Below are 24891 nucleotides of genomic sequence, written 5' to 3' on the forward strand. Positions count from 1 at the left end.
GGGCATGGTTGCGTTTGTGGATATGTGAGGATGAACAAATCTGAAGGATAACTCGCAGGTCCCTGTCGGGGTAGCGTTGTCGTTTTTCCTTGTCACTAGACGAGAGTCTGCTATGAAAGCATCGACAGTTGTTAAGCGTGCGTCTAGACCTGTTTTGAAGTCATGTTGGGAGGGAGACCTCTGTGGGCTTGCATAAGACGAGCCAATATCATGTGCTGCTTCTAGCAAATACTGTTAAATCAAGGGGCAAACAAGCGTTAGAATAGCATTCTCAGATGTCATACTGCTAGTCCTTCGTTACAGTCTTTTCCCTAGGCAGGCTGGCTCTGTGCTTGGTCAGCCAAAGACGAGTAGTGCAAGCCGAAGATAGCCTTACATAAAACACCATAAGCCTCCCTTGTTGCCGTTCTATGGTCGCAAACGGTCCGCAGTTCAGGTCTGACGCCCAACACCCCTAGCAAGTCGATATAAATACAATGTTTCCACGTGGAAGGTACGCGTCCTCAACGGCAATCCAGTGGACAAGGAGCATCCGTGTGGACGGTGCCATGGAAACCATGACCCGAACTCCATACCATGATGGCCGAGAGCCGTCTAGCCCTCTTTGTTCTCTCCATCCTCCCATAAGCACTAGCTCCAATCATTCTCTCCTCTCTCTCTCTCCCCCTCCCTAGCGCTCTCATCTCCGGCCCGTCAGGCCAGGCGCAGCGTTGAACCTCTCCTCCCGCTCAGTCATGAACATGACCTGGATCCAGTACTCCCTGGCGTCGGGGTCCCAAAAGTCAAACTGCCTGTCCTCGCGCTTGTCGAGCTCGCGGGCGGGGATCTTGAAGGCGCAGGTCTCGTAGGGCTCGGCGGCGACGAGGAGATACTGGAAGTTGCGGTCGGGGTCCTCGACGCGCTGCGTGAAGGCGCTGACAACCTGCCACTTGGGCGCGACGTCGGGCGCCGCGTCGGGGAACTGCAGCTGGAACAGCAGGCCCTGCTGCCGCGTCACGGGGTCGCGCACCTTGGTGATCTTGTAGCCCGGCCGCCCGATCTTGACCACGTTGCGGCGCTGCCCCCCGGCTCCCAGGCCCAGCGCCCCGAAGCCGGCGCCCATAACGCCCACGGGCAGGCCCGTCTGCGGGTCGATGTTGGCCTTGCCCTCCTTCTGCTCGCGGGCGGCCCGGCGGGCGAGGTTGGTCTGGTGCTTGCGGCCCTGGGTGTGGGCGAGGTAGGAGCCGTCGTTCTGGTGGACCGTCAGGCAGAGACGGCACTCGAAGGAGCCGACGTGGTTGCGGAAGAAGTAGGGATCTTTGTCCAGGTCGATGTGCTCGAGCGCGAGCTTGCGGAGCCGCTCCCGCCGGTCGGCGTTGGTGGCGCTGTGGGAGGCTACGCCGCCGCCGCCGAATTTGGACCCGGCTCGGTTTTGGTAGTCCATGGTGATGGGTTGTGCAGAGGGTCGCGGTAAGTTGTGGGATGGGGCGTGACTGGGGTTTTGTTCGGAGTTGGAGTTGGGTATTTGACGACGTTGATTCTTGGAAGGGTGAGGATGAAAAGCATCCAGGCCCTCGCCGATAGGATAGCCAGTGAGTGCATGGGCATTTTCTGCTAGCTGTTCTAGGTTAAAGTGTGGCTGCGCAAGGCCCAAGCTTGGAAGGCTTTACGGCGCAAAATAGAGCGAATTTTTTCAAGGACAAGCACGGTGGCGCAGTGGAAGCGCGCCGGGCTCATAACCCGGAGGTCATCCGATCGAAACGGATCCGTGCTATTACTTTTCTTTTTTGCTTCTCTTTATGCCGCCATGGATGCAGTACCTTTTGTTCTTTTCTGCGCTTGAAACATTGGTTTGTCGGCCTTTGACTTTTTGCATCAATTCTTAATTATTATCCTTTAAGCCCTTGAGATAGAGCGGCGTGCATGTTCAAGCAAAGTAGCATTGAGGCCTTTGCCCTTGTGACAATTTTCAGAGCCCAAGGATAGGTAAATACTTTTAGCTTCAGTTACCTGTACATGCGCCAGCAACAACATATTTCGGTGCTCGAAATGTCAAATCCTTGCTGTACAGACAGGGGCCTTGGTGGGCTTTGATGGTGCTCTGGTGGGGTTGGTTGACCCCGCGAATGACGCTCCTACCAGCATTTCCTGGTGGTCGCTGCTAGTTGCAACTAGGAATTGTTTCCTTTCTTCTCATTATCAGCCGGGGAGGGTATTTTCACACAATGGACAAAATTCTAAGTAGGGCTACTGGTAACTCGTTGCGAGTATGTCAGAGCCATCTGCGGCATCTCCAGCTGGGAAGCCACTGCCGCGGGGGTAGAAGATGGGCGGGCAGTGCCTCGGTTGATTCGTCGTTGCCTCTGGATGGCTACCGAGTCCTTGACATGACCCGAGTTCTTGCTGGGGTATGTAATCGCTCTGCCATGTTCACATTACTTCTGCCCACTGACACGCGCTCTTTTTCTTCTTCTTCTTCTTCTCTCTAGCCTTACTGCACTCAGATACTCGGTGATCTTGGGTAAGTAAACTCCCAATTCTCTCGGCTTGTTTCTACTTGTGTACTTACACGATCCCAGTGCCGAGGTCATCAAGATAGAACATCCGATCCGGGGTGATGACACCAGGGCCTGGGGCCCTCCGTATGCCCAATACAAGCCAGGCTCGGACCACACTGGCCCTGGGGAGTCAGCCTACTTTCTTGGGGTAGGCTCTTCGACCATCTAATTCCTCCCCGATGAACAGGATGGGCCTAACGCGGCTTCCCAGGTGAATCGGAACAAGAAATCTCTAGCCCTCTCCTTTCAGGACCCAGCCGGAGTTGAGATATTGCACCAGCTCGCAGCAAACAGCGATATTTTCGTGGAGAACTATATCCCGGGATCCTTGAAGAAGTATGGCCTGGACTTCGAGACGCTCCACAAGATCAACCCTCGCCTCATCTACGCCTCGATCACCGGCTATGGCCAGACTGGCCCCTACTCGCAGCGTGCCGGCTACGACGTCATGGTCGAGGCTGAGTTTGGGCTGATGCATATCACTGGGAGCCGGGATGGACCTCCTGTCAAGGTTGGAGTCGCCGTGACAGATCTTACGACAGGCCTCTACACCAGCAACAGCATCATGGCTGCACTCCTGGCAAGGGCGAAGACGGGCAGGGGTCAACACATTGACGCCTCGTTGAGCGACTGCCAGACTGCGACGCTGGCTAACATAGCCAGCAGCTGTCTGATCAGCGGAGAGAAGGACACCGGGCGGTGGGGCACGGCACATCGTAAGTGCAACTGTATCCTTCCAACGGGGGACATATACACTTACAGGGATAGCCTCAATCGTCCCATACAAGTCATTTGAGACCAAGGACGGCGACATCCTGCTAGGGGGCGGCAATGATCGCCTCTTCGGCATACTCTGTGATGGCTTGGGCCGTCCGGAGTGGAAGGAGAACCCAAAGTTCAAGATCAACGCCCAGCGTGTGGCGAACCGGGACAAGCTGGAGGCCGAGATCGAAAAAGTCACAAAAACCAAGACGACACAGGAGTGGCTGGACGTGTTCGAGGGGAGAGGCATGCCATATGCGGCGGTCAACGACGTACTGGCGACACTCACCCATGAGCACACAAAGGCAAGAAACATGGTAGTAGAAGTCGAACATGACCAGTGCGGGCCTATGAAGCTGGTCAATTCTCCAGTAAAATACTCGGAGGCAAAGCCGCGGGTGCGCAGTCCTCCTCCCACCTTGGGTCAGCATACAGATGAGGTGTTACGGGAGCATCTTGGAATGGATGAGGGTCGCATACGGGAACTCAAGGATAGAGGGGTGGTAAGATAGGTAGCTGGGCAGCACATAGCCGACCAGAATCGAGGTAGGCAGGATGGAACCTAGATCAAATAGAAGAACCTACGCAAGATACCTATCTAGGGAGTTGGGTAGGAAGGTAGATGATCAAAATTCTTTGATAATGGGAAAAACACGTGACAAGCACGTGATTGTCAGTGGCACTACACCCTCGACTGATCTCCCAGGTGGGCATGAGTTGCTTTCATCTTACTCGATTGAAATGTCTGTCCTCCTGCATTTGATATTGCTTTCTTGGACACTATCTCTTCAAACAGCTCTTGTATAGCAATGGTGTGGTCTCAATTGACTCTACAAGCAACCAACTGAATGACGCCACGTTGGACTCTCTTCGAAGAAGAATCCATTGTCGTGGGACCGGCCAGCCTTCCTCGATCTGGGATGTATGGCATTCTTAGGAGGACATCCTGAGTCTAGCACATTGTCCCAAAACTCAATTTGGACAATGTGGCCTGCAAAAAAGTCTCCAATGGCGCCACAGTCGCCTGGGTCGAAGCTTATCACGACTCCTGTCCCGGCTGCATCCAGTTCTTCCAAAACAGATGCCCAGGCAAGTCTACCGGCTTTGGCTCCAACTCGGCCACCATACATCCCCCAGTTCACTGCCGCAACCCGGATGATACTAGAACGCATGAAGGGTGAGCCTAGCAGCCTTGGTTCTGGTAGCAGTGTCGGTTCTGCTTTGTCATCCTTGTCCATGGACCAGACTCCAGAGATCAAGCCTCCGACTTATGAGGATGTGAAGAGACGATTGGTAATGGGAATGAGTACAACCACTTCTATGACCATGGAAATGCCAGCCCCAACCCCACCGCCTAACCCACACTCTGCTGCTGCTGCGGCAACACCTTCGTCCGCACCGTCTCTCAGAACCCCGAAGGGAGCTGGCATGAGCGCTATTAGAAGGGTCTCTAGTGGACTGTCAGCAAGTAGAAAGAGCACCAGCGCAAAATCAGTGCTGGCGAAGACTGCAATCCCAGGCGGAAAGCCCAAGTCTCCAAAGACCGCCACAGGGCCGAAAGCGGGAACGAAACGCAAGCAGGGACCAAGCAGGATGGAAGACGGCGGTGACACGAGCAGCCTCTCCAGTCCTCCCGACATGTCAGGCGAGGAAGAGGCCCTCAGGAAGAAGGGCCCGACGCCGCCACCGATCTTGACTATGACCAAGTCCGGCCGTCAGGTCCAGAAGCCCTTGACGTACAACCCCGCCGCAGCGGCAGAGGCGTCGGGGACCCGGAAACGCGCACAACCTCACCACCAAGCCAGCAAGACACGTACGGCGGAGCAGACGTTGTGCAAGAGGTGCACCCGCATGCACAGCCCGGCGAGCAACCAGATGGTCTTCTGCGACGGCTGCAATGATGGCTGGCATCAGATGTGCCACGATCCATGGATTGACGACGAAGTTATTCGCGATGTCAGCCGTGCCTGGTTCTGCGCGTCCTGCCAGTCCAGGCGGGACCGGCATTTCGCCAAGAAGCCGAGGACGGGGGCCGCCGCCGCGGGGGGCCGCGAGAGCTGGGCGGGCCGGACCCCGCAGCAGAAGAGGGCGTATCTGTCGACTCTGTCGCAGCAGGAACTGGTCGGGCTGCTGATGGACAGCCTAGAGGCGCACCCAGACCTGCCTGTCTTCCCGGCCTCGGAGGCGCCCTCGGAGGGTTCTCCGGAGGGACAGCCGGGCCGCGCGGGCAAGGCGTCCGTGAGCGGTGGCCGGTCGCCGCCGGGCAAGGGGAAGGCCGCGGCGACCGGGGGACACAGAGGCCAGAAGGGTGCTCCGCAGCCGATGGAAGTAGACGAGTCGCAACAAAGCTACGACGAGGACATGGACCCGCTGGCTCCACCTTGGCCGAAGCCAGGAAAGGGTCTATACAGCCTACTGCCACCGGAGGATGAGGATGAAGAACACCTCGTCGATGACGATGACTACGCTGCGATTAGCGTCATGATTTTCGACGAGAATGGGAGGAAGATTGAAGAGAACGGCATAAAGTTGTGAACTGTTGTCTGGAGGTTGTGGAGGGCTGCGCCCGGGCAAATGAAGCAGGAGGGGCTCGCCATCTCATCCTACCTATTCGCCGATTGTTGCTGCGAGAGGACATCCAGAGGACAGCATGGAGAGACTCTTTCTCAGTTGCTACTTGACACAAGAGTATCATCTGGAGGGCATACCTGTTGCACAGGCACATGATCTAGGAGGATATTTCCATGCAGGTATGGAAGAGGGAGAGGGCAATAACATCGGCCACGAGATACCTCGTGGTAGTGATTAGCCACTTGCTCCGTGGAATGGTGTTGTTGAGAGGACGAAGTAGCAACTTAAGGCAGAGCCGGGCTCTCACATGACAATCGAACTGTCCCCATCGCAGCTTCGAGAGGGCATGGTAGTGCACATTCCATCATCTTAGAGATGGCGAGGGGCATAAAGATGAGTATCTTTAGAATATGGTATCCAATAATGTAACTTAACGGGGGTATCCAATATATCAAACGAAACACCAGGTTCCTGCCAAGGTCATAACCTTACTTCGCCATTCTGAATAGGCGACGAATCCCCCTGCTCAATCTCCGTGACTTCGGCTGTACTCGGTCCGCTCGAGGTTGTCGTCAAGCTCTCCGCCTTGTGGTCATCGTGTCTCTCGACAAGAGAGATGGTGTTTGTGCTATTCGGCCGGGGCCCACGTGACTGGTTCCCCTCGATATTCCTCTCGATATCCCCCTCTCCTATATCGTTTGCTCTCCTCCTCGCCCAGCTACCACTCAATCGTCTCCATACCGAATTTAGAGATCGCCGAGGGGCGCTCGAAGTATCGTGGCTATGGCCGGGATCGGCCCTGGACCATGCCCGAAGGCCAGTCACGTACGTCCGGAACCCGTTACCAAGCTCGTGCCGGTGCAGTGCCGTGTGGAGGAGATTCCAGACCCTGTTTCCGACGAGCCAACGCATCATGGTCAGCACACCCCCCCAGAAAAAAACCTAGAAACCGTCCCGATACCAACAACCAAGAACCCAACATACCCGATCAGCCAGAGCAGGAGGTACACAAAGGGCCCGCAGAACCCCTCCTCGACGCCCCAGAACGTGTACCCGTCTGGGAACACGCGGCCCAGCCCGACGTAGGCCATGAAGACGGCGAGGTAGCCGACGCCGCAGGCCAGGCGCGGCACGAGCGCCCAGGCGGGCCAGCAGCCGCGCGACCGCGCCGCCACGGCCGAGACGTCGAGCGCGACGTCGGCGCAGAGGAGAGCTATCGTGGTGGCGGCGAGTGGACTGCGGGCGGGTGGGGCGCCAAGAAGATGGGTTAGCCCAACGGACGAGAGACGAAAGAAGGATATCGGCTTCGTTCTTAACCCCGGCCATGGACAAGTACAGAAAAGGAAAAAAAAAAAAAGAAAAAGGGGGGGAGCTGAACTTACACCAACGACCCAACCTGCTGCCCCGCATCCACCATCCCCCGGGTCCGCGCCAGGAACTCGCCCATGATCGCCAACAAGACGGCGCACGAGGCAGCGTGGGCCGACCCGTTCAGGGCCCGCAGCAACGCCGTCCGGGCCGGGCCGCCGCCGTCGCCGTTCCTCCTCCTGCCTGACGACTCTTCGCCGTGGTACGCCTCCGGGGTTGCGGGGTGGTACGCCTCCGGGGTTGCGGGGCGGTGCGCCTGCTGCTGCTGCTGCGACGTAGTAGTAATAGTAGCCGCCCAGTCGGAGCGTGTTGGCGCCATCGGCGGGGGTTGGGGGGGTTAGTTTGGCCTCGGCTTCAAGTCGTCGTTTTGTTGTGTTTCACGTCGAGGTTCGTTCCAATCTGGGTTTCCCCTTGTGCGTTAGCCGCGCGGGCAGAGCCGAGCCTCGTCAGAGTAGTGTCAGTGATAGCCCCACGTGTGCTGCTTGGCCGCGGGTTTTTGATGAGTGTCGCAGAATGCGCTGCGAAGGGTCGGACAGATATATCTCTTGGGCGCATGCTTCTCAGGGTGACGCAGGCGGGGTAACATGGAGCTAAATATAATATCAGCGAGGGGGGGGGAGAGCCATGTCATTGTTTGTTCAATGGATCCAGAGGCTGCGATAGAAGGCCCCGGTTTCGAACAGAAACCATGGTCCAACCCGGTCCAACCTAGATAAGATGTATGATGCTTAATTATGCCGGCTGCTATATCTGACAGGGCTAAGACGTCTCTAAAACCACTAGGGCCCGGATCGTCTGCCGGTCCCGTTGTCCGCCCAATCCCGCCACTTGGCTTCGCGGCTGTTCGACTTGGTGCGCTATGACCACCCCTGCCTACGACTGCCGGCACACTCTATCTCAAGTCTAAAAATAGGGACTGCTGGTTGATCTTCTGCGCAACCCATTTACCCTGTTCCCTGTTCGCCTGGCTCAGACTTGTCTTTTGTCCATCAATGTCGCTTTGGGACGAGCCAGACAGGCCAGCGATGAGGCAAAGGGTTTCTGCACAAGTGCAAAAACTACACAGTCGCCAGCATCAGGCCGTAGCCTGTCGAAACCCGCGATTCAGAAGTATCTGTTGTGTCATCATAGCCAGATTTGTGTCGCAGCAGCCCCGTGAGTTCCCCATGCCATCGTCGGAACGGTCAACTGCATCGAAATAGCTTCATGATACAAGTGCGGTCCCTTTGACTCGGCCACTCTCCATCTTTGCTGTCCTGGACCCGAACTGGATCTGCAGGATGTCAGTTAGCTCAGGACAATCCCCCACGACAATCGTAGGCAGATGACGAGGACACGCACCGCTCTCTTCTTTTCCACGGCGACCTGTTTCAACCCTAGCTCCTGAGCCAGTAACCGCAAGACGCGCTTTCCAGGCTCAACTCCCGACACTTCCTCCGGGTTGTCAAAGTCGCACTTCTCCCATGCCGGCCGCTCGACGGCCCACTTGACCACTTCTTCGTCCAGGTATGGAAACCTCACCTCCTTGCCCCAATGCGCCATGACTCGGTCATCCCGCCCAAGGTTCCGCTTCCCCAGGCGGCTGACATCGAGCTTCAACTCGTCAACGAGACCTCTGTAGCCCTGGCGTGAGAATGCAGTGGCATGTCGTACGTATCCGCCAAAGAGCTCATCGGCACCCAGCCCCGACAGCAGAACCCTAGCAGGCGCGCAGTAGAGTACTGATGGCGAGGCCGGATCGGACTGCTCGTAGCACAAACCTTGGCCGCGCGCTGCGAAGTGCAGGGCGTATGCAATGGAGAGGTCCATCTCGGTGTTGTGCGGATGCATCAAAGAGATCACCTGTGCACGGTGGGAAGACGTCTCCGTATACGGCACATTGATCTGCAGCGGCGCGTTAGCCTTATATACCATCAACATTCCACCGTGATGAAAAGCCTACTGTGATGAAGCGGAACTTTCGCCCCGGACAGACTTCTCGGAGTTCGGCAAAAGCCTTACGCCCGGTGGCTCTATCCGGGCATGATTCATACACGTCTGCTTCAGCACCGTTGGCTTGTTTCCGCAGTTGGCCGGCGACACGCGGGTTCTCAAACGCAACGTTGAGAAGGTCCACGGCTTGGCCCTCCGGCAAAAGGTCGTGGCAGAGCCTGGCAAGCACCGTGCAATCTAACCCACCCGAGAATAGGATTGCTATCCGTGTGTCAGGGGGAGAGGAAGTCGACGTTGAAGCGGATGGTGGGAGTGGAATGTTGAGAATACGAAGGCGAAGTGCGTTGATTAGCTGTTCCCTCAGCATCTTGACAGGATTCGATGATGCTAGGAGTAGCGTGCTATCGGTCGGGAGGCTCATGTTGAACTTGCCAATGCTCAAGACCTAGACGAGTAAGTTTCACGTAAGTTTGACAGACAGCTCACCTCGTGTCCAAAATTTGCGGCTGTCAGGCAACTCACTAAATCTTCGCCGCCTTTCACCATCCACTCATACCGAGAAGGGGACAAGGATAAATGTGAAAGGGCACCAGTATCTGGGCAATTTTTGACAAGATTGAGAACATATACGCCGTCGGCCTCAACTTCATTCCAGCTCGCGTCACAGGTGTCAGCGATACTGGAAAGGACCAGGGAACCGCCATCATCGCTTCCGGATGCGAGCAGCGACCGGCGACCGAGACGGTCTCTGCCGTAGTAAACCTTTCCGGCAACTTTATCGAGGTAAACAAAGGCAAACGGCCCTTGGATAGATCGCAGCACATCGATGATGGCTTCCTCGCCCGTCACTGAGGCACTCGCCTCGGAGAGCAAACCGAAGATGGCCTGTCCGTCATTCCCTTGAATGGCACACCCACCGATCTTCCATGCCTCGCCATTCCAGCATAGGACCGATCCGGTCTGTGGATGTATAAAGGGCTGCGCGGCGACTCGGTCCCCGCGGAGCGAGAGGACGGTCGAGGTGAACCTCAGGAATGTGGCGCCGGAGTCATCACCGTTGGGAATACGCGTCGCATGTTGACCAAAATAATCTGGGCCGCGATTGCACAGAGCCTCTTTGATGGCTGGCGAGAGTGGAGCTGGCGCAACGTTGGATATCACTGCATGAATGCCACACATGATCTCCAGGACGACGCGTTTGGTTGGCTGGGGAAGATTGGGCAAGAGTTTTGAGATATTGTTATTTTTGGAGCAAGAAAACAGTCCGTGCGCTGCCTGACTTGGGATGATTATTAATCAGCCGCGTTAACGCCGACAACAGTTATGGCGTCATGGCCGTCGAACAGAACTTCCTGGGTCTGGAAAGGCTACACTGCGAATTACCTTTCGTTTCAGGTAGCATGGCTGTTTTATTTTTATTGTCTATATTCTACTCAACTCCCATCCCGCATTGGAGGAGCCAATTCTTTTCGGTCGTGGTGGATAGGGGAAGGGGTTGTAGTCAGGCTCCGCCTGCCCCGAGGTCGCTGATCGGAGTTTAATTATTGGAGACTCCTGGCCGAGGAAGATGCGATCATTCTTTAATGTCGTCGCTCCTCTACATCAACTGTAGGCCAATGGCAAATATTATACTAAAGCGATGGCCTGCAAGGAGATTAATTCTCCTGGAAAGTCGTCAGAGGATGAAAAGAATGCCGATATCACTCCATCCAACGAGGATGAGGCGAGTGCTGAGGCCAATGAACCACAACCACCGAGACTGAGCTTGTTTCGGAAGACATGGGAATGGAAGCCGAAGCCCGCCCGGTACGACCCCGATGATCCTCCCAAGTTCTCCTTGTCTCTCAATCTTCTTTTCTCCTTTGTAGGTAATCGTCGCCGGGTCCTCGTCTTGTTCTCCCCTGCTCAGCATCTGACTTCGAAATAGGCCACCACCTTCACTGTGGCCAATCTGTATTACAATCAAGCCATCTTGAACAGGATAGCAGACACTTTTGATGTCACCTTCGAGAAGGCCGCATCCATTGCTACGCTGATGCAGGCAGGATATGCTGCTGGCCTCCTGCTCATCTGTCCGTTGGGAGACATCTTCCTCCGCCGGCCTTTCATCCTCGGGCTGATTGCCTTCACCGCGACGCTGGTAAGTAGTAACTACACCGAGTCTTCGTGCCTGGCGGAAAGGAGTAGAAGGAGCAACAGCAGGATTCTGACCGAGCATAATTAGTGGCTGGGTCTCTGTCTGACAGCCTCCTTCGAGGTGTTTGCGGCGCTCTCATTCATCTGCGGCATGACCACAGTGACTCCCCAACTGATGCTCCCCCTCGTCGGGGATCTCGCCCCACCGCACCGGAGGGCCAGCTCCTTGTCGATAGTGGTCTCGGGTTTGGCCCTCGGCATGCTGATCGCCCGGTTGCTATCCGGCATCGTGGCAAACTACACCGACTGGCGCAACATCTACTGGGTCGGCCTGGGGGCACAGTACCTCACCCTTGCCCTCCTCTATGTCTTCCTCCCAGACTATCCCTCCAAGAACCCGGAGGGCCTGAACTACTTCCGCATGCTCTGGAGCATAGTGCACATCCTATTCACCGAGCCCCTCCTGGTCCAGGCCTCCTTGCTCTCCTTCCTCATCAGCGCCGTCTTCACCTCATACTGGACCACTCTCTCGTTCCTCCTCTCGTCACCACCATACAACTACTCGCCCGCCGCCATCGGCCTCTTCGGCCTGATCGGCGCCGCCGTGATCTGCTCCGCGCCCATCTACAGCCGGCTCCTCGTCGACCGGGTGGTGCCGCTCTTCTCGGCCGTGGTCGGCCTGGCGGCCGAGCTCGCCGGCGTCGCCGTCGGCACCTTCGTCGGGACCCGGAGCGTTGCGGGCCCCGTCGTGCAGGCCGTCGCCATCGATCTCGGCGGCCAGTGCGCGCAGATCGCCAACCGCGCCGCCATCTACGGCATCCTGCCGAGGGCCAGGAACAGGGTCAACACGGCGTACATGGTCGCCTCCTTCCTGGGCCAGCTCACGGGGACGTCGGTGGGTAATAGGCTCTACGCCGAGGGCGGGTGGGTGTACAGCGGGAGCTGCAGCAGTGAGTGACGAACGCCCCCGTGCCCCGTCGTTGGGACACGTTTGATGCATTTTTGGGACTGACCTGTTTGTAACAGTTGCATTTATCGGCCTCGGCTTGCTTGTGTGTTTCGCCCGAGGTCCGAGGGAGGAAGGGTGGTTCGGGTGGTCGGGCGGATGGGGTATTCGGAGAGATGACTTGCCCCCGAAATCATGCGAGCCTACCATAGAACAGCCTAGTGAGCAAGGCTCGTCGAGACCAGCGATGACGCACCAAGTCTGACGATCAGAGGTGAAGAGGAAATTGGATCTTCCATCTTATATACGGGGAAAATCCAAGCCATCAAACAGCTTCTCCCAACCCTCCCACTGGTGGCACATCCCGTGAATACTTCGACCACCCTCAGGGAAAAAGCACGCTCTTTCCCAATCGATCACCCCAGCCACGCTATCTAAATTCGGATGCAAAATCAGGTTCGAGAGGTCCCAGTCGATATGTGAGAACACCGGCTTGCTATCAAGCGGAATAGCACCAAGGACGTCATGGTCCGAATAAGCCGCCACGAATTCCTCGGTTGACTTGAATGGCCCTCTGTTGGGGAGCTGCCGGTGAAAGACTTCGCCAGACGGGACAAGAGATCTGACTTCGCCGGTCGGGTTCGGGATAGTCGACAGCTGCTAGATGTACCCCTGGACCTGGAGCCGGATCGCTTCCCGTTGGCGCGGGCTCACGCGGTCCCAGATCGGCTTCTCGTTGACCATCACCCCGTAGATGCGTTCAAAGACGTTGAACCTTGGGTAGTCGTATTAGCGAGTGTCCGTGTTCACTTATTAATCTCCTGTGGAGTGCGAGGGATTCTCACCCTCTTCCTTGGTGCAGGAGCTGTGGTACAGGAATGTTGGTGTACTCTCGAACCAGCTTAAGAGCCTCTAGCTCGTTCTCGTCATGCGCTGTTAGAGTGGCAAAGTCGGGGATGTAGCCATCATAACCCCCTCTCTTGCGGCGCTAAAGCCTTCTTGACAACATGGGAAGATAACAGGTAGACGTATCTGTCGAAAGGTGGTACTGGCATGTGTATCTCCTGACATTCACGCAGCTACTTGTCCTCATCCCTGTTGGGCGCCATTGTTGGGGTGGAGGAAGAGTGCCCCAACTAAGTTGACATTGGTGTTTTGGAGGACCATGAGAAAAAGTTATGGCATGGCGTGACGCCTCAAGCAACGGTCGGATTTACAGACACACCAGACGGGACCCTTGCTACACCCCAATATGAGCCCCGACCAGCAACACGCCCCTCGACATCCCAACCAGTCTCAGAGGGAAAGGATAGCTATTACAAAAGATTATTGCGCTCTCATCACATCGTTGCTCAATGTCTCGTGTCTAGATGTTTCCTTCGACATGAATGGCAATCAGATCAGTAGAAATGACCAACCCCCATTGGTGTACTCCTCGCCACTAAACACCTACAGTACCTACCTATCCAATACTCTTGTGCTTCCCCATTAGTTACGTAATCAATAAGCCCTCGAAAGCGACACATCCCCCCTCCCCCTCTCCAGGTCCTCGCTGATCCTCTCCCTCCTCCTATGATCGAAGCTCGGCCGCGCCCACGAAACAGCATTGCCGCTCCCGACGCTGAACTTGCGCTGGCCCCCGGTCGATGGGACCAGCCTGGACGGCGGCGGCGGCGGCGGCCAGTCGGAGCCCCTGCTCCTCCTCCACCCGGACACCGTGTCTGCCAGCGACGGCCGCGGCCTCGACGGGTGGGTGTCCATCTTCTGGCCGGGCATGTTGTCGTCGTCGTCCCAGCCGTCGCTGGTGGTCGGCGGCAGCGGCGGCGAGTGCGGCTGCTGCCTTGGTCCGGCGCGGCGGAGGCGGAACCAGTGGCCGGCGGACGAGAGGGCGGTGCTGGCGCCGTCGAAGATGTCGGACACGGTGAATGCCATGGCGATGAGCGGGATGGAGATGCCGAGGCCGATGCCGAAGAGGTACTTTGAGACGTAAGCCATGGTCAGGATGCCGTCCCAGTCCTCGAAGTTGATGGCGAAGAAGGCGGCGATGAAGGACATGGGCAGGAAGATGATGGTGACGATGGTGAACACCATGATGGTCTGGCCCTGGCGGGCCGCGATGACGGCCTGGTCGCGGGCGAAGCGGGCCTCGAGCGCGTTGGAGTGCTTCTGCTTGAGGTCGAGCAGGTGCGTCAGGCTGGTATAGATGCTCTCGGCCTGGCGGTCCATGCGGTCGACGTCCTTGCGGTGCACGTCGAGGAGCCGCCGCTGCTCGCGGGACCGCCGCCGGATCTCGCCGACGATGCCGTCCGTCGCCCGCCGGCTGCCGTCGCCCCGCAGCTCGTCCGTCACGTGCGCCTCGAACTCGCCCAGGATCAGCATCTGCGAGTCGAGGATAACGGCGATGATGTTCAGCTCGTCGCGGATGTCCTTGATCTCGGAGAGGAGCGACGTCTCCACGTCGATGTCGAGCAGCGCGTCGGGGAAGACGGGATCTCGAGACGTGCTCGCGCTACTGGGCCCTGGCGAGGGTGAACCGGACCTGCCGGCTTGCCCGCCTCGGTGGCGCCGGTGGCGCTGGAGCCACTTGGCTGACAGCCTAGAAGCTCGGTTAAAGCGGTCGAACAGCTGGCTTTCACGGTTAGTCATGAGACCGATGGAGCTCTCGAACATGTCTAGGAACTGGTAGTCTTGGTCGTCGAGACGGTGGCGGTCGAACATGCCGGAACAGCGACTGGTGATTAGCATTGCCAGGTCGTATACGGATTGTACGGGAGGGCGGGTTTTGGCGTTTGTCTCTTCGATGATGCCGTCGAGAACGTTCAATGGGTCTGGCTTTGGCTGGTCCCAGCGTTGGGGGAAACAAGTAATGACAAGGTCTACCAGGGCGGGTATTGGTTTAGTTGTCTTGTCCATGTATTCGGTCGGTTGCAAGGTGAAGGAAAAGGGGGAGCGTTACCCTTGCCTAATATCCAGAGCCACAGCTGGTCCACCATGAAGACCTTCGGCTCGAGGTGATGCCTCTTGCAATACCTGTACACGACTTGGTCTGTGTCGCGTGCCGAAGTGTCGATACCGTGGTAGAAGAATTGATCGAGGGTTCTTCTCGGGTGCAAGGGGGGAATGTTGTTCAAATACGCATGGACGAGCATCTGATCACGCGATGGTTGCTCTGGCAGATCTCGCCCGTCTTGCGCACTTCGGATCGAATTGCTGAGTCTCTTACGTCGCTCGTCCGTCTCGTAATGCAGAAATGGCATCTACTTTGGTCAGTTTCTCGGGACTCGGGGGGCGCAATTGGCGGCGGTGGCTGTGGGACTTACGAAAAGGACGATCTTCCCATGTGCCGACCCTGACTTAGACCCCTCCCATGAGAGCTGGCCAGGTAGCTTGACAGCCGCCTTGCTATCTTTCGTGCCAGGGCGGTTGCCAGGAGGCCCACTTGTTCGTTTTGGCCTCTTCGGATGCCTCTCGGAAATCTGCTCTGACTTGCCTTTCTTTTTAGCTTCAGACTTTGGCGTGCCATTGTCCTCTTTGCAGGGCGTCTTGGGAGTTGATGCGCTATCGACGTGGCTCACTTGAGAGCTAACATCCGAAGGTTCTTCGGACAGCGACACCAATAGCTTGTCCTCGTCAGAGGCCGAGGCCTGGGGGGCAGAAATGCGCTGGCAGAATGTTCTCATGAAGTGAGCGTGGGCCAACGGGCCTCGATGCTCCTGCCCGAAGCTCTTCTCCAATGCTTTGAAGGCTTCCATGTCACGATGCCCTCCTTCAACAAATGATTTCGCTAGTAGGGTCTGGTTCTCCGTCAGCTTCTGAAAGGAAAGGCCCGGGAGACCGGACGGGTTGCTGTTTACCTCGACCCAAGCGATCTATGCAACAAGTCAGTAAGATGGACCAATTGATGGTTTGGGTGTAATGAATTACATTATTGGCGGGGAGATGAATCCACCTGAAGGCTGGCTGATACTTAATGTTCTTAGTCAAAGTCGGAATAGTGGGCCGATCCTCCTGACTATTCCACCCATACAGAAGTTCGTGTACTGAGTGCTTGAACACCAGCTGTTTCTTTCCATCTCGGAAGCTGCCGAAGTCGACGACGGTGGCCTCAAACTCCTTGCATGCGCATTGCGCCACGGGGTTCAATCGATTTGCAGCACGAGCGGGTGAAAGGAGCTGGACAATGTTCTTGTGATGCCTTTCGGCGGCGCAGAGCATTGGAGTCCGGTCGAAACCATCCTTGATGGTAATATTGGTCTCAGGCTTGTTTAGTATGAGCTCTACCACCCCCTCGTGTCCGTTGAATGCCGCCCAGTGCAGAGGCGTCATTCCGTTAGAGAGCTCGGCATTCACGTTCGCATCGGCTGCAAGCAACAGAGCAACAGCACCAGTGTGGCCACTCTGGGCTGCGTTATGAAGAGCAGTCCAGCCACCGTCACTGGCAGCGCGGGGGTCGGCACCTTGGTCCAGCAGAAGCTTGACCATCTCCTCGTGATTGGCCTCGGCCGCGAGGTGGAGCGCATTGCGGCCACGGTTGTTGGAGGCTGAAATATCGGCCTTCTTCCCCAACTCCCCACTCAGAAGTGCCGCAACGAGCCGGACGTTGCCATTCGTGGCGGCCCACAGCAGGGGTGTCCGGCCAATCGAGTCCCGCGCCTCAATGTCTGCGTCCTTCTCGAGGAGCATCCTCAGGGTATCGGTCTTGGGCTTCTCGGACTTCTCCGAGGCCAAGAACAGCAGCGCGGTGCGGCCCTCCTTATCGCGCACGTCGACGCTAGCCCCGGCGTCTAACAGCGCCCTGACAACAGCATCGCGGCCCCGCATGCACGCCGCGAATAGCGCAGTCTGCCCGTTCCGGTTGCGCCAGTTCGGATCCGCCCCGTGCGCAAGCAGCTCGGTCACCACGGGGGTGTGGCCGCCCTCGGCGGCCTTGAAGAGGGCGGGGATCTCGCCATCTCGGCTGATGTTCACCTCGGCGCCGTGTTCGAGGAGCAGGCGCACGAGCTTCACATTGCCGCGGATTGCGAGCTTCTGCAGCGATTGGCGCAGCGCGTCACGATCGATGTGCGAGGACCATGATGAATCCTCGGCTAGGGTCTCGCGGATGCGTGCCTGGTTGGCTTGAGCCGAGGCGGCAATGAGTCGGAGGTGGCGCGGGTCCGGTTGGCTGCTGGCTACGCTGGTTTGGCTTGCCATTGAGGATGATATTGTCCTGGTGAGGTCATTAGGGGCCGCATGCACTGGGATCGAGGAAGTGGGATGAAGGTGCGGAATTGGAAGAGAGGAACGCGATCGCGAAATTATTATGGATCCGTTCGAGCTTTCGAAGTAAGCTTAAATTAGCTCCCCTTAAGAGCGGGGCTATTGCAACGGACTCGGGAGCGGGAGCACGTGTTTATAAACGGCTCAACTCCGGCCTCGGACCCACTTCGCTCGGGCCGGCCCTTCTCTTCATGATACAACGACGACAGCCCTTACCTACCTAGGTATTTCTACATGCCCTCACTCTTACAGCTAGTCTCTTGCACAGCATTGGGGTTTCGGATTAGTAGGATCGGGATCTTCGGTGTACGCCATTACAGCACCTTTGGAGCAGAGTTACGATATTGAATAACGAGAAGGGAAAAGGCCAACGGGACAACAACGCCTGCGCCAAAAGCAGCGAGGCTAGGGACATGAGCATGCTGGAACAGGTATTTTACCAACTCGACCTACAATCCACTATGTTCGACGACATGCGAATGCCGCTCTTAGAGCCTCGTCCTCCGGATATGCATACTGGGCCCGGGAGTTCGATATGCTCGAACATGCAGCAGCTGCAGCAGTTACATGAGCAACGAGTGTCTTCAGGGCGGTCTCCTGCAACGCATGTCCCCCATGCCATGAGCTAGTGTCAGCCTAGGTACTATTATGAGGCTACCTGGAATCCAGCAAAATTTTCCGGTGTCGACGAGCAACATGAATGTCTGGTTGCCGAATTCATAAAATGGGCCGTACAGTGCGGCTGTCACGCGGAGGAGGACTATTCTTGAAGAGGACTCCACCGACATTGTCAGGAAGACTGAAGCAAATATGAGAAGTGATCCGAGCGCCATTGTAGCTGGCGTGTGAGCAGTGGTTGGGAACTCTGTGTAATGATGCGACGTGATCTGAATGAAGATGGCTGGAGTTAACAAGCTGGCCGGCGATCGGCTTCGCGTGTAATTTGTGTTTTCTATTACGGAAGTACGTCTACCTACCATGCCGCTGTGTCGTGTTTTTCAGAACCCAACCCACCCCCCCCCCCCCAGCCTCCCCCAAATGTTTCCTCGGTCCACTTATACGCTTTCCAACACAACCTTTCATGCTATATCACTGATGGATCTGTTGCCTCCGCACCCCGGGATCTATCGCTGACAGCCAGGCTCCTGATGTTAAGAGGCTTGCATAGGGGAAAAAGATACAGTGCTTGTATCAAGTTGGAAGTTTGTTAACGTCGTTGAAATGTCTGTCCTTATTCGTCGACCCGGCAGTAGGATGCGGGGGGTTGGCATGAAGACGTGTGCAGCACAATTGATACCCCCTGCAGCGTTAGGCAACCATATTCGGGCCCCTGCCATTGGCCAGGGATTCCCAGACTAGGGAAAACACCTGATGGGCTGAAGCTTGGCTACCTCTAGGGTGTTTTGGTTGTGCAGACAACGCACGCAGACTCGCGTCCGCGATCCTGGCGGGGCAGCAGCGCTATTAGCGAAGGAATGAAATGCTGTGCCGTAAATGGTGCTCCGCCACAGCCCCCGCCGCTTATGGTGGTGTATAATGTATATGGACCCCATGCCCTCGATCGAGCGAGAAAAAAAAGAGAGCCTGTCATTCCACTATTTATTTCTCCCATCGCCAGAGACTCCCATCACTTGCCTCGTTCAACACTACCACCACCACCGCAGTTCGACCGGAACAGGTGAACCCATCGCGATGGCCTCATCACAACAAGCCGAGATCCGCCATCTCCTCCCCGAAGGATCACCCCACCGCATCTCCATGGACGGAACCCTCACCGCCGACGAGCCCATGGGAAAACTTCTCTTCACTTTCCCCCTCTCAACGTACTTCCGCCCCTGGGTCCTGGGGTGGAGCATTGTAGCTGCCGCTTTTATGATGGCCGACGCCGACAAAAGCTGCGTGGTTTTCATCGTCTTCACCTGGCTACTGTTCGGCTGGACCATCATCGCGACAGCCTCACACTGCCTTCGTCCCGGAAATAGCCATCGCAAGGGATTTAGACTCGACTTTGGTGCTTTTGTGTGCATCTGCTTTGGGAGCAGCGAGAGTGGCGATGGAGACAATCCGGGACACTCGAGGCGTCGTTGGGGCCAACCGCTTGTTGACCTAGCCTGGGCGGTGACATTTTTTGTGTTGGCGCCCGTAGTGCTGCGTTCACACATGTTGTTTTACTGGGGCAACCGGGATACCATCATCGTCTCCTTGTTCATCATTGCGTGAGGTCACCCGAGCACTAGTGTCATATGCAAGAAGAATCGCTAATCGTGCCTACGTCCAGCGTCTCGCAGCTTGTAATTGCCATCATTGGCTTCATTCCAGCGCTTCAACGCCTCCGGTTGCATCTCTACAAGGAGGAGAGCGATGACGAGGGCCACTATAAGATCCGGTTGCCCCAGGAGCCAGTCCTTGGCAAGCAAGCGCCAATGCCCGTGTTTCCCTGATAAACGACACCGGTTTTGGTGCGCTCCGTTAACGTGGGGAGCGACAAGCGACAGGCGGCTCTCAGTCCAAATGAAGGCTTCTTGGGGTCCGCGACACTGACTGTGGATGGGCCCATGTCCTGGTCGAAACGTGGGGCGTATTCGTAAGGTACTATGGGGCGATTCAAGGTTTCCCGGGAGTCGGTGTGTGAGGCAGTGAAGTTTTATTTACCTAGTTTACTTGTGATCTAGTTCTAGCTTACAGCCCAGCCGGAACCATGCATACCAGCCACCTTGTCTAAGTTGATCAATTAAGACCCGCCGCCTAAGCGCTAGAGACTAGTTGCCTACTCGGATCATTCTTAATATGCCAGAGCCTTGGAGCTAAACATGCCAACTTCTCTCAATGTCGTAACAAAAAGGTTGAGGAGAAGGACGGACTGCCCTTGCTTTGACGCTCTATCTAGCGACTTGTTAGCCGACTAGATGCTCCTCAAACGGAGCGCAAAGCTTTGATGTAGAGGAAGTTCGGCTCCTCGCTGGCATTGCCACAGTATCTGGATGCATTGTCTGTTACTCTCAGCCCTCTTCAACATCTTGATGTCCATCGTCTTTGGCTCGGCCGCCTCCCACCCACCAAACTGTGTTGCCGTCAAGTATACCCCCTTGTGGCGGGACGCCGCACGCCAGTTCTCCCAGCAATTCCTGTATCATGCCCTTTTCCTTCTCCGGGTTCCTAGGGCCCAAGATGACGGTCGCGACGAAGTTTGGTTTTTCCTCTGACTTGGCCTTCTTTTTCGACTTCGATCCGGCGGTGTCCGGTGACGCCTTTTGCGGGGTAGGGATGAAATGCACTCTTCTGTGAGCCGCCGAGGCGGGGAGGAACACTTCTTTAATGTTCTTGAACACGGCCTTCCTCGAGTACATGTCTTTCTTCGCCGCCTTGACGTGCCGGAATCGGGGCATTTGGAAGACGGTCAGGGAGTTGCCCCTCATCGAGACGTACAGGTGGTCCTCCGTCCAGGTTCACGACAGAAAGTATCGACAGTGGACCTCGAGGCATCGGAGAGCGACATGGACAAGGGAGTTACAAAGACTGATGACAATTCTGGCACCGACAGTGACTCCGAAAGTCAGGAGGGAAGCACCGACGACAGCTCCGAGAGTGGGATTGATAGCGAGAACGATGGAGCGAACGGAGGAGAGGACCCAGCAGAGGCAAAGTCTGAAACAGCATCTTCTGACTCTCTAAGTGTTCAATCAGATCTACTAAAACTGCGAATACTACATCTGGGCTGACGGTACTCAGGCAGTGTTGGACAAGTGGCTGCAACTATCCTAGGTGTTCCCGGTGGTCGTTTTTATATAGGATGGGTTTATCTAGCATTACCAATGCCTGTATCACGGGAGTTCAAGAAGCGGCTTGCCACTCCTGGTGACCGACAGACGCTTGTGCTGGTGTAGACAGGCATGTAATTAACTGATATGACGGAAGTCTAGAGGTGCTTGTATGTGTACGCGTGTGTGTTGATATTTCAGTTACGTTGCTTTTGCTTTCTAAATAGGACAGCAAGAAACATACCAATGCGTCGGCAAATACCTGAGAGGTCTAGAAGCTTGTAGTCTTGTCCAGATAGAGAGGGAATGCCAATCCTGAAGCTGTACCTATCACCAATGCCGAGGCAGCTGCCTGCTCCGTCACGTTTCTCTTGCATTCCGCTCACAAAAGGGCTATCAGCAGTGAATGTCTCCCAGGCAACATTCACCGCTCTCGCGCGGAGTGACTTGTCCGACCACCAGTTTCAGACCGCGCCTGCATCTTCTTGTCACCGGCCACATCGTCTTCCACAGCTACCTACCATTTCCGAAGACAACCCGTACACGGTGGAAAAGCCCGAGATCACCGCAATGAGTCGCGGTAAAAAGGCCAAGAAAGGGGATGACCCGCAGCGGCTCCAGCGGCGAGAAGAGAAAAGAATGTCTCGAAAGCTGGCCCGTCAGCAACGCATCAGCGCGCTGCGCGCAATGCTCGCCATGCAGGACCCTCACTATCTCGCCCCCCTTCCACCGCCAGCCAACTTCGACCAGGAAAAGTACCACGCGCGCATCGAGATCCTCCGCTCCTCCCTCTTTGCCAGACTCGACGGCTTCGTCTTCCGGCCCGTTGACTTCCTGACCCGCGGCGAGATGGAGAACTTCGCGGGCAGCCTCGGAACGCTGCGGCCGCGGGCTATGAAGAGGGTGGTCAAGACGGTCGAATCGGCTCTGGCGCGCATCTTCAACTTGATGCTTGAGGGGAAGGACCGGCTCGCCGGGGGCGAGAACGGAGTCCTCGAGTTTCTCGCCGAGGTTCGACTGGTGTATCACAACGAGCTCCTCTCGGGCGGGTGGCTCGGGGATATTTTCAAAGCACCTGCCATTGCTGCCCTAAAGGTCGAGGTCCTGTTCAAGGTGGTCAAAGCCTGCGTCTTTGCTCGACATAACTTTCTTGGCAGGAAGGATGCAGGTGATGCCATCCCCAGCGCTGCCCAGACTCCGGAATACCACAAGCTTCCACATATCTCCGGCAACGATGCACAAACCGTGCTGCCGGGAAGTGCTGAGGAGGAGACCGGAATCTTGCGCGTGTACGGCGCAGGTGGGGATACGGAGGGGGAGGACATCACCAGAGACTCGGCTACAGAGAGTAGGGATGGCGATGAGGATGATGATGATGATGACGACGACGACGACGACGACGACGACGACGCCGTGATCTTCACTCTGGATAAAGGTCCGTCTGAGCAGGAGCAGTCTATGCAGCGACCATTGAGATACAGGCCGCGATTCAAACCGGGAAGGAGCTCCCGAAAGGGATCGGGAACTAAAGGATACAGACGGAAGCCTCGCGAAAAGAAAATCGAGCCTGAAGCCACCGAGATAATGGATCTTGACGCGGCGGTCGACGAGTGGATCCGGGTCTCAGAGGAGAAAGAGTGTCATGGTTGAGCCCAGCGCAGAGGACTCGGGCTGGCTGGTGAGAGGCGATCTGAGTTTGCAAGGTTTAATAATTATGCTACGGCTGGAACAAATCAAGCATCACTGAGCCTCCTTCGGGTGGCAGGAGTATGAATGCGAACGGGGTTGATGTAATGATCGTTCTGACATCTGTACATGTCCTTGGGCCACGTAAATACCTGCCCGCATTGACACGAACTGAAGTATTGTCATCCAAAAGAGTCATCAGCACAACGTCCGGCTTCTCAAAATCAAGGAAGCCCATGCTAACCTCGCCCAACCAACCCCTCAATCCAACCCCCTGCCCCCTATCCGTTCAGACACAGATCCCACCACAGTCGGCCCCGCCGTGGAGCGGGTCGCACCCGTCCCTCGGGTCGTCGACGCACTTCTTCCCGTCCTCGCACTGGATCCCTGCGAACCCGCCGCAAAAGGTCGGCTTGACGCAGGTGCCGGCGACGCAGACCTCGCCCTCGGCGCAGCGGGGGTGGCAGGCCTTGTTGCCGGATGAAGGGGCGGCGAGGGCGCCGAAGGTTCCGAGGAGGAGGATTGTGGCGATGGTGGGGAGCTGCATTTTCGCTTCTGGGTGTGGTTTTGTTCTTCTTGTTTCTTGGTGGGATCGGGAGTGTTACTGCTGTTAGAGGTTTAAGGGGGGTTTCTAATGTGGTTGACAGCACACTCATATATACTTATCTGCTGCTTCACCGCCGTTCCCTTAATTTACATTTGCCCATTTTTTTTTGATCTGCAGTCTCGGGGGACACGAGTGGAATGTTCGTTGAAGGAAAAGTGACCTCCGTTGTCTCGAATCGACATACCGTAACATCATCAATTTCTATATTTGGCCGCGCCAAGAGGGTGGTATCCAATGGAGTTCCCCGTCCGTTCCCTTTCCTGGTTTCCCCCAGATTCCTGGCGCTGCTCGATCCAGGAAAATACGAATGGCCAAAACCCTATTCCGTGGCAAGCGGATGGATTGATTACCCGCGCTACGAAGTGGCCAGCGTTGCCTTGCTACTGTTGATGTAACACCACCTGTGGGCCAGGCCCTCTGCATCTCGGAACGAAGCAATTTCCTATTGCTTAATCTGACACCTTGGCTGCTCCATGTCTGGGGAATGGGGAACTCGGGGAGTTTGGTGGCGGAAATGCGGTCCTGAAAGGCGTCTGGTCGGTCACCAGCTCTCAGGACTGGCGCTCTTCGCGATATCAGCTTACTCGGATGGCTGATAGGTAAATCTTGCCACAGCTCAGTTCAGTCATTAGCTCAAGAGCCATGGAAATTGGTGGTGAGTGACGTGTTGCTCAACCAGTTTTCTTCTAAAAGCCACAAACCTTGAATTCACACACCTATCATCCCTAAAGATCAGAAAGTCGTTCCTTTTTTATCGAGACCCTATCTTGCTGCAATTACCAGGATCGTGTCATTCGTGATGCATGATAATATCAAAAGTCTAGTATTGTCAAACCGCCAAGTAATCTTGTCAAGGTTTTTTAGAAGCCAGCGCTGCGCAGAATCGCGACCAAGCACCCAGAATTACGGCTTTAATCAGCTGAATCTCAGTCAAGTTCCAAGGGAGGAGCGTGAATTGCCTTTCGCGCAGCTCAGTGAGACGACTTGCCTTTAGACTAGAGTCCTATACACCAGTTAATAATTTCTCGCATCATCCAACCCTTTTTCCCAGTCGTGTCCACCTCATAAGAGCCACAAAACCAAGCCGGTACAACTATTGGGAAGCAGCTTTTGCCTTGAGTGGCGTTAATGGCCACCCAGCGCCAACGGTCATATCAGGCTAATAATTATATTTCCAGATCTTTGGAATATGGGGCCGGAGAACTCCCCAAATGTCATTCGTCAGGGCTATTTAGGCAGGCGATCTGAATATTACAACGCTTTAAGAGCCCCATGAGGACAGGTGGTTCTCAGCACCGCGGCGACTGTGACCTGAACCTGTGACGCCGC

General features: G+C 56.1%; 11 protein-coding genes and 1 non-coding gene across 12 annotated transcripts; 6 read left to right on the forward strand and 6 right to left on the reverse strand.

Annotated features, from left to right (window-relative positions):
* Positions 1-219: 219 nt before the first annotated feature.
* QBC33DRAFT_523846 (uncharacterized protein) lies at positions 220-1655 on the reverse strand. The gene is made up of 2 exons (XM_060426673.1): positions 608-1655; positions 220-326 (listed from the first exon to the last, which is right to left on the reverse strand). The coding sequence occupies exon 1, from the start codon at positions 1421-1423 to the stop codon at positions 680-682; it is 744 nt and encodes a 247-aa protein (XP_060287697.1). The 5' UTR covers positions 1424-1655; the 3' UTR covers positions 220-326; positions 608-679.
* A 26-nt stretch (positions 1656-1681) lies between these two features.
* Positions 1682-1753, forward strand: QBC33DRAFT_t13. Its single transcript has one exon. It is a non-coding gene; the product is annotated as a tRNA-Met (tRNA).
* Positions 1754-1787: 34 nt separating this feature from the next.
* On the forward strand, positions 1788-3980 carry QBC33DRAFT_523852 (CoA-transferase family III). Its single transcript, XM_060426674.1, has 5 exons — positions 1788-2387; positions 2469-2500; positions 2559-2685; positions 2749-3253; positions 3306-3980. Exons 1-5 carry the CDS (start codon positions 2205-2207, stop codon positions 3809-3811), a joined length of 1353 nt encoding a protein of 450 aa, XP_060287698.1. The 5' UTR covers positions 1788-2204; the 3' UTR covers positions 3812-3980.
* A 50-nt stretch (positions 3981-4030) lies between these two features.
* On the forward strand, positions 4031-6092 carry QBC33DRAFT_155410 (uncharacterized protein). Its single transcript, XM_060422190.1, has one exon. The coding sequence runs from the start codon at positions 4224-4226 to the stop codon at positions 5832-5834; it is 1611 nt and encodes a 536-aa protein (XP_060287699.1). The 5' UTR covers positions 4031-4223; the 3' UTR covers positions 5835-6092.
* Positions 6093-7999, reverse strand: QBC33DRAFT_591853 (uncharacterized protein). Its single transcript, XM_060431662.1, has 3 exons — positions 7253-7999; positions 6855-7106; positions 6093-6759 (listed from the first exon to the last, which is right to left on the reverse strand). Exons 1-3 carry the CDS (start codon positions 7555-7557, stop codon positions 6351-6353), a joined length of 966 nt encoding a protein of 321 aa, XP_060287700.1. The 5' UTR covers positions 7558-7999; the 3' UTR covers positions 6093-6350.
* QBC33DRAFT_523862 (asparagine synthase) lies at positions 7964-10378 on the reverse strand. Its single transcript, XM_060426675.1, has 4 exons — positions 9693-10378; positions 9181-9615; positions 8580-9122; positions 7964-8511 (listed from the first exon to the last, which is right to left on the reverse strand). The coding sequence occupies exons 1-4, from the start codon at positions 10347-10349 to the stop codon at positions 8443-8445; spliced, it is 1704 nt and encodes a 567-aa protein (XP_060287701.1). The 5' UTR covers positions 10350-10378; the 3' UTR covers positions 7964-8442.
* Positions 10379-10809: 431 nt separating this feature from the next.
* QBC33DRAFT_554653 (uncharacterized protein) lies at positions 10810-12264 on the forward strand (the record flags this gene model as incomplete). Its single annotated transcript, XM_060429537.1, has 3 exons — positions 10810-11034; positions 11098-11310; positions 11395-12264. The coding sequence occupies 3 exons, from the start codon at positions 10810-10812 to the stop codon at positions 12262-12264; spliced, it is 1308 nt and encodes a 435-aa protein (XP_060287702.1).
* A 648-nt stretch (positions 12265-12912) lies between these two features.
* On the reverse strand, positions 12913-13361 carry QBC33DRAFT_554654 (uncharacterized protein; the record flags this gene model as incomplete). The annotated part of the gene is made up of 3 exons (XM_060429538.1): positions 12913-13027; positions 13098-13229; positions 13336-13361. 3 exons carry the CDS (start codon positions 13359-13361, stop codon positions 12913-12915), a joined length of 273 nt encoding a protein of 90 aa, XP_060287703.1.
* Positions 13362-13752: 391 nt separating this feature from the next.
* On the reverse strand, positions 13753-17445 carry QBC33DRAFT_575495 (uncharacterized protein; the record flags this gene model as incomplete). The annotated part of the gene is made up of 6 exons (XM_060430835.1): positions 13753-13909; positions 14135-15128; positions 15209-15509; positions 15573-16046; positions 16107-16121; positions 16177-17445. The coding sequence occupies 6 exons, from the start codon at positions 17443-17445 to the stop codon at positions 13753-13755; spliced, it is 3210 nt and encodes a 1069-aa protein (XP_060287704.1).
* A 1758-nt stretch (positions 17446-19203) lies between these two features.
* Positions 19204-19952, forward strand: QBC33DRAFT_554656 (uncharacterized protein; the record flags this gene model as incomplete). The annotated part of the gene is made up of 2 exons (XM_060429539.1): positions 19204-19727; positions 19790-19952. 2 exons carry the CDS (start codon positions 19204-19206, stop codon positions 19950-19952), a joined length of 687 nt encoding a protein of 228 aa, XP_060287705.1.
* A 1887-nt stretch (positions 19953-21839) lies between these two features.
* Positions 21840-22919, forward strand: QBC33DRAFT_615724 (uncharacterized protein; the record flags this gene model as incomplete). The annotated part of the gene is made up of 1 exon (XM_060432638.1): positions 21840-22919. The coding sequence occupies one exon, from the start codon at positions 21840-21842 to the stop codon at positions 22917-22919; it is 1080 nt and encodes a 359-aa protein (XP_060287706.1).
* A 325-nt stretch (positions 22920-23244) lies between these two features.
* On the reverse strand, positions 23245-23502 carry QBC33DRAFT_554659 (uncharacterized protein; the record flags this gene model as incomplete). The annotated part of the gene is made up of 1 exon (XM_060429540.1): positions 23245-23502. One exon carries the CDS (start codon positions 23500-23502, stop codon positions 23245-23247), a length of 258 nt encoding a protein of 85 aa, XP_060287707.1.
* Positions 23503-24891: the final 1389 nt, after the last annotated feature.

This window comes from Phialemonium atrogriseum (genome assembly GCF_030411735.1).
Source record: "Phialemonium atrogriseum strain 8032-3 unplaced genomic scaffold QBC33scaffold_2, whole genome shotgun sequence".
Taxonomy (NCBI): domain Eukaryota; kingdom Fungi; phylum Ascomycota; class Sordariomycetes; order Cephalothecales; family Cephalothecaceae; genus Phialemonium; species Phialemonium atrogriseum.

Bases quoted from the DNA above. Each gene is read 5' to 3' on its own strand.
- QBC33DRAFT_591853 (XM_060431662.1), bottom strand. From the start codon at position 7,557: ATGGCGCCAACACGCTCCGACTGGGCGGCTACTATTACTACTACGTCG. The intron at 7,107-7,252 runs GTAAGTTCAGCT...ACCCGCCCGCAG, and splicing joins CAGCAGGTTGGGTCGTTGGT to TCCACTCGCCGCCACCACGA. The intron at 6,760-6,854 runs GTATGTTGGGTT...CGTCGGAAACAG, and splicing joins CTCCTGCTCTGGCTGATCGG to GGTCTGGAATCTCCTCCACA.
- QBC33DRAFT_523862 (XM_060426675.1), bottom strand. From the start codon at position 10,349: ATGTGTGGCATTCATGCAGTGATATCCAACGTTGCGCCAGCTCCACTC. The intron at 9,616-9,692 runs GTGAGTTGCCTG...TTACTCGTCTAG, and splicing joins TGAAAGGCGGCGAAGATTTA to GTCTTGAGCATTGGCAAGTT. The intron at 9,123-9,180 runs GTAGGCTTTTCA...GCGCCGCTGCAG, and splicing joins GAAAGTTCCGCTTCATCACA to ATCAATGTGCCGTATACGGA.
- QBC33DRAFT_155410 (XM_060422190.1), top strand. From the start codon at position 4,224: ATGGCATTCTTAGGAGGACATCCTGAGTCTAGCACATTGTCCCAAAAC.
- QBC33DRAFT_523852 (XM_060426674.1), top strand. From the start codon at position 2,205: ATGGACAAAATTCTAAGTAGGGCTACTGGTAACTCGTTGCGAGTATGT. The intron at 2,388-2,468 runs GTATGTAATCGC...TCTTCTCTCTAG, and splicing joins TGACCCGAGTTCTTGCTGGG to CCTTACTGCACTCAGATACT. The intron at 2,686-2,748 runs GTAGGCTCTTCG...GCGGCTTCCCAG, and splicing joins AGTCAGCCTACTTTCTTGGG to GTGAATCGGAACAAGAAATC.
- QBC33DRAFT_523846 (XM_060426673.1), bottom strand. From the start codon at position 1,423: ATGGACTACCAAAACCGAGCCGGGTCCAAATTCGGCGGCGGCGGCGTA.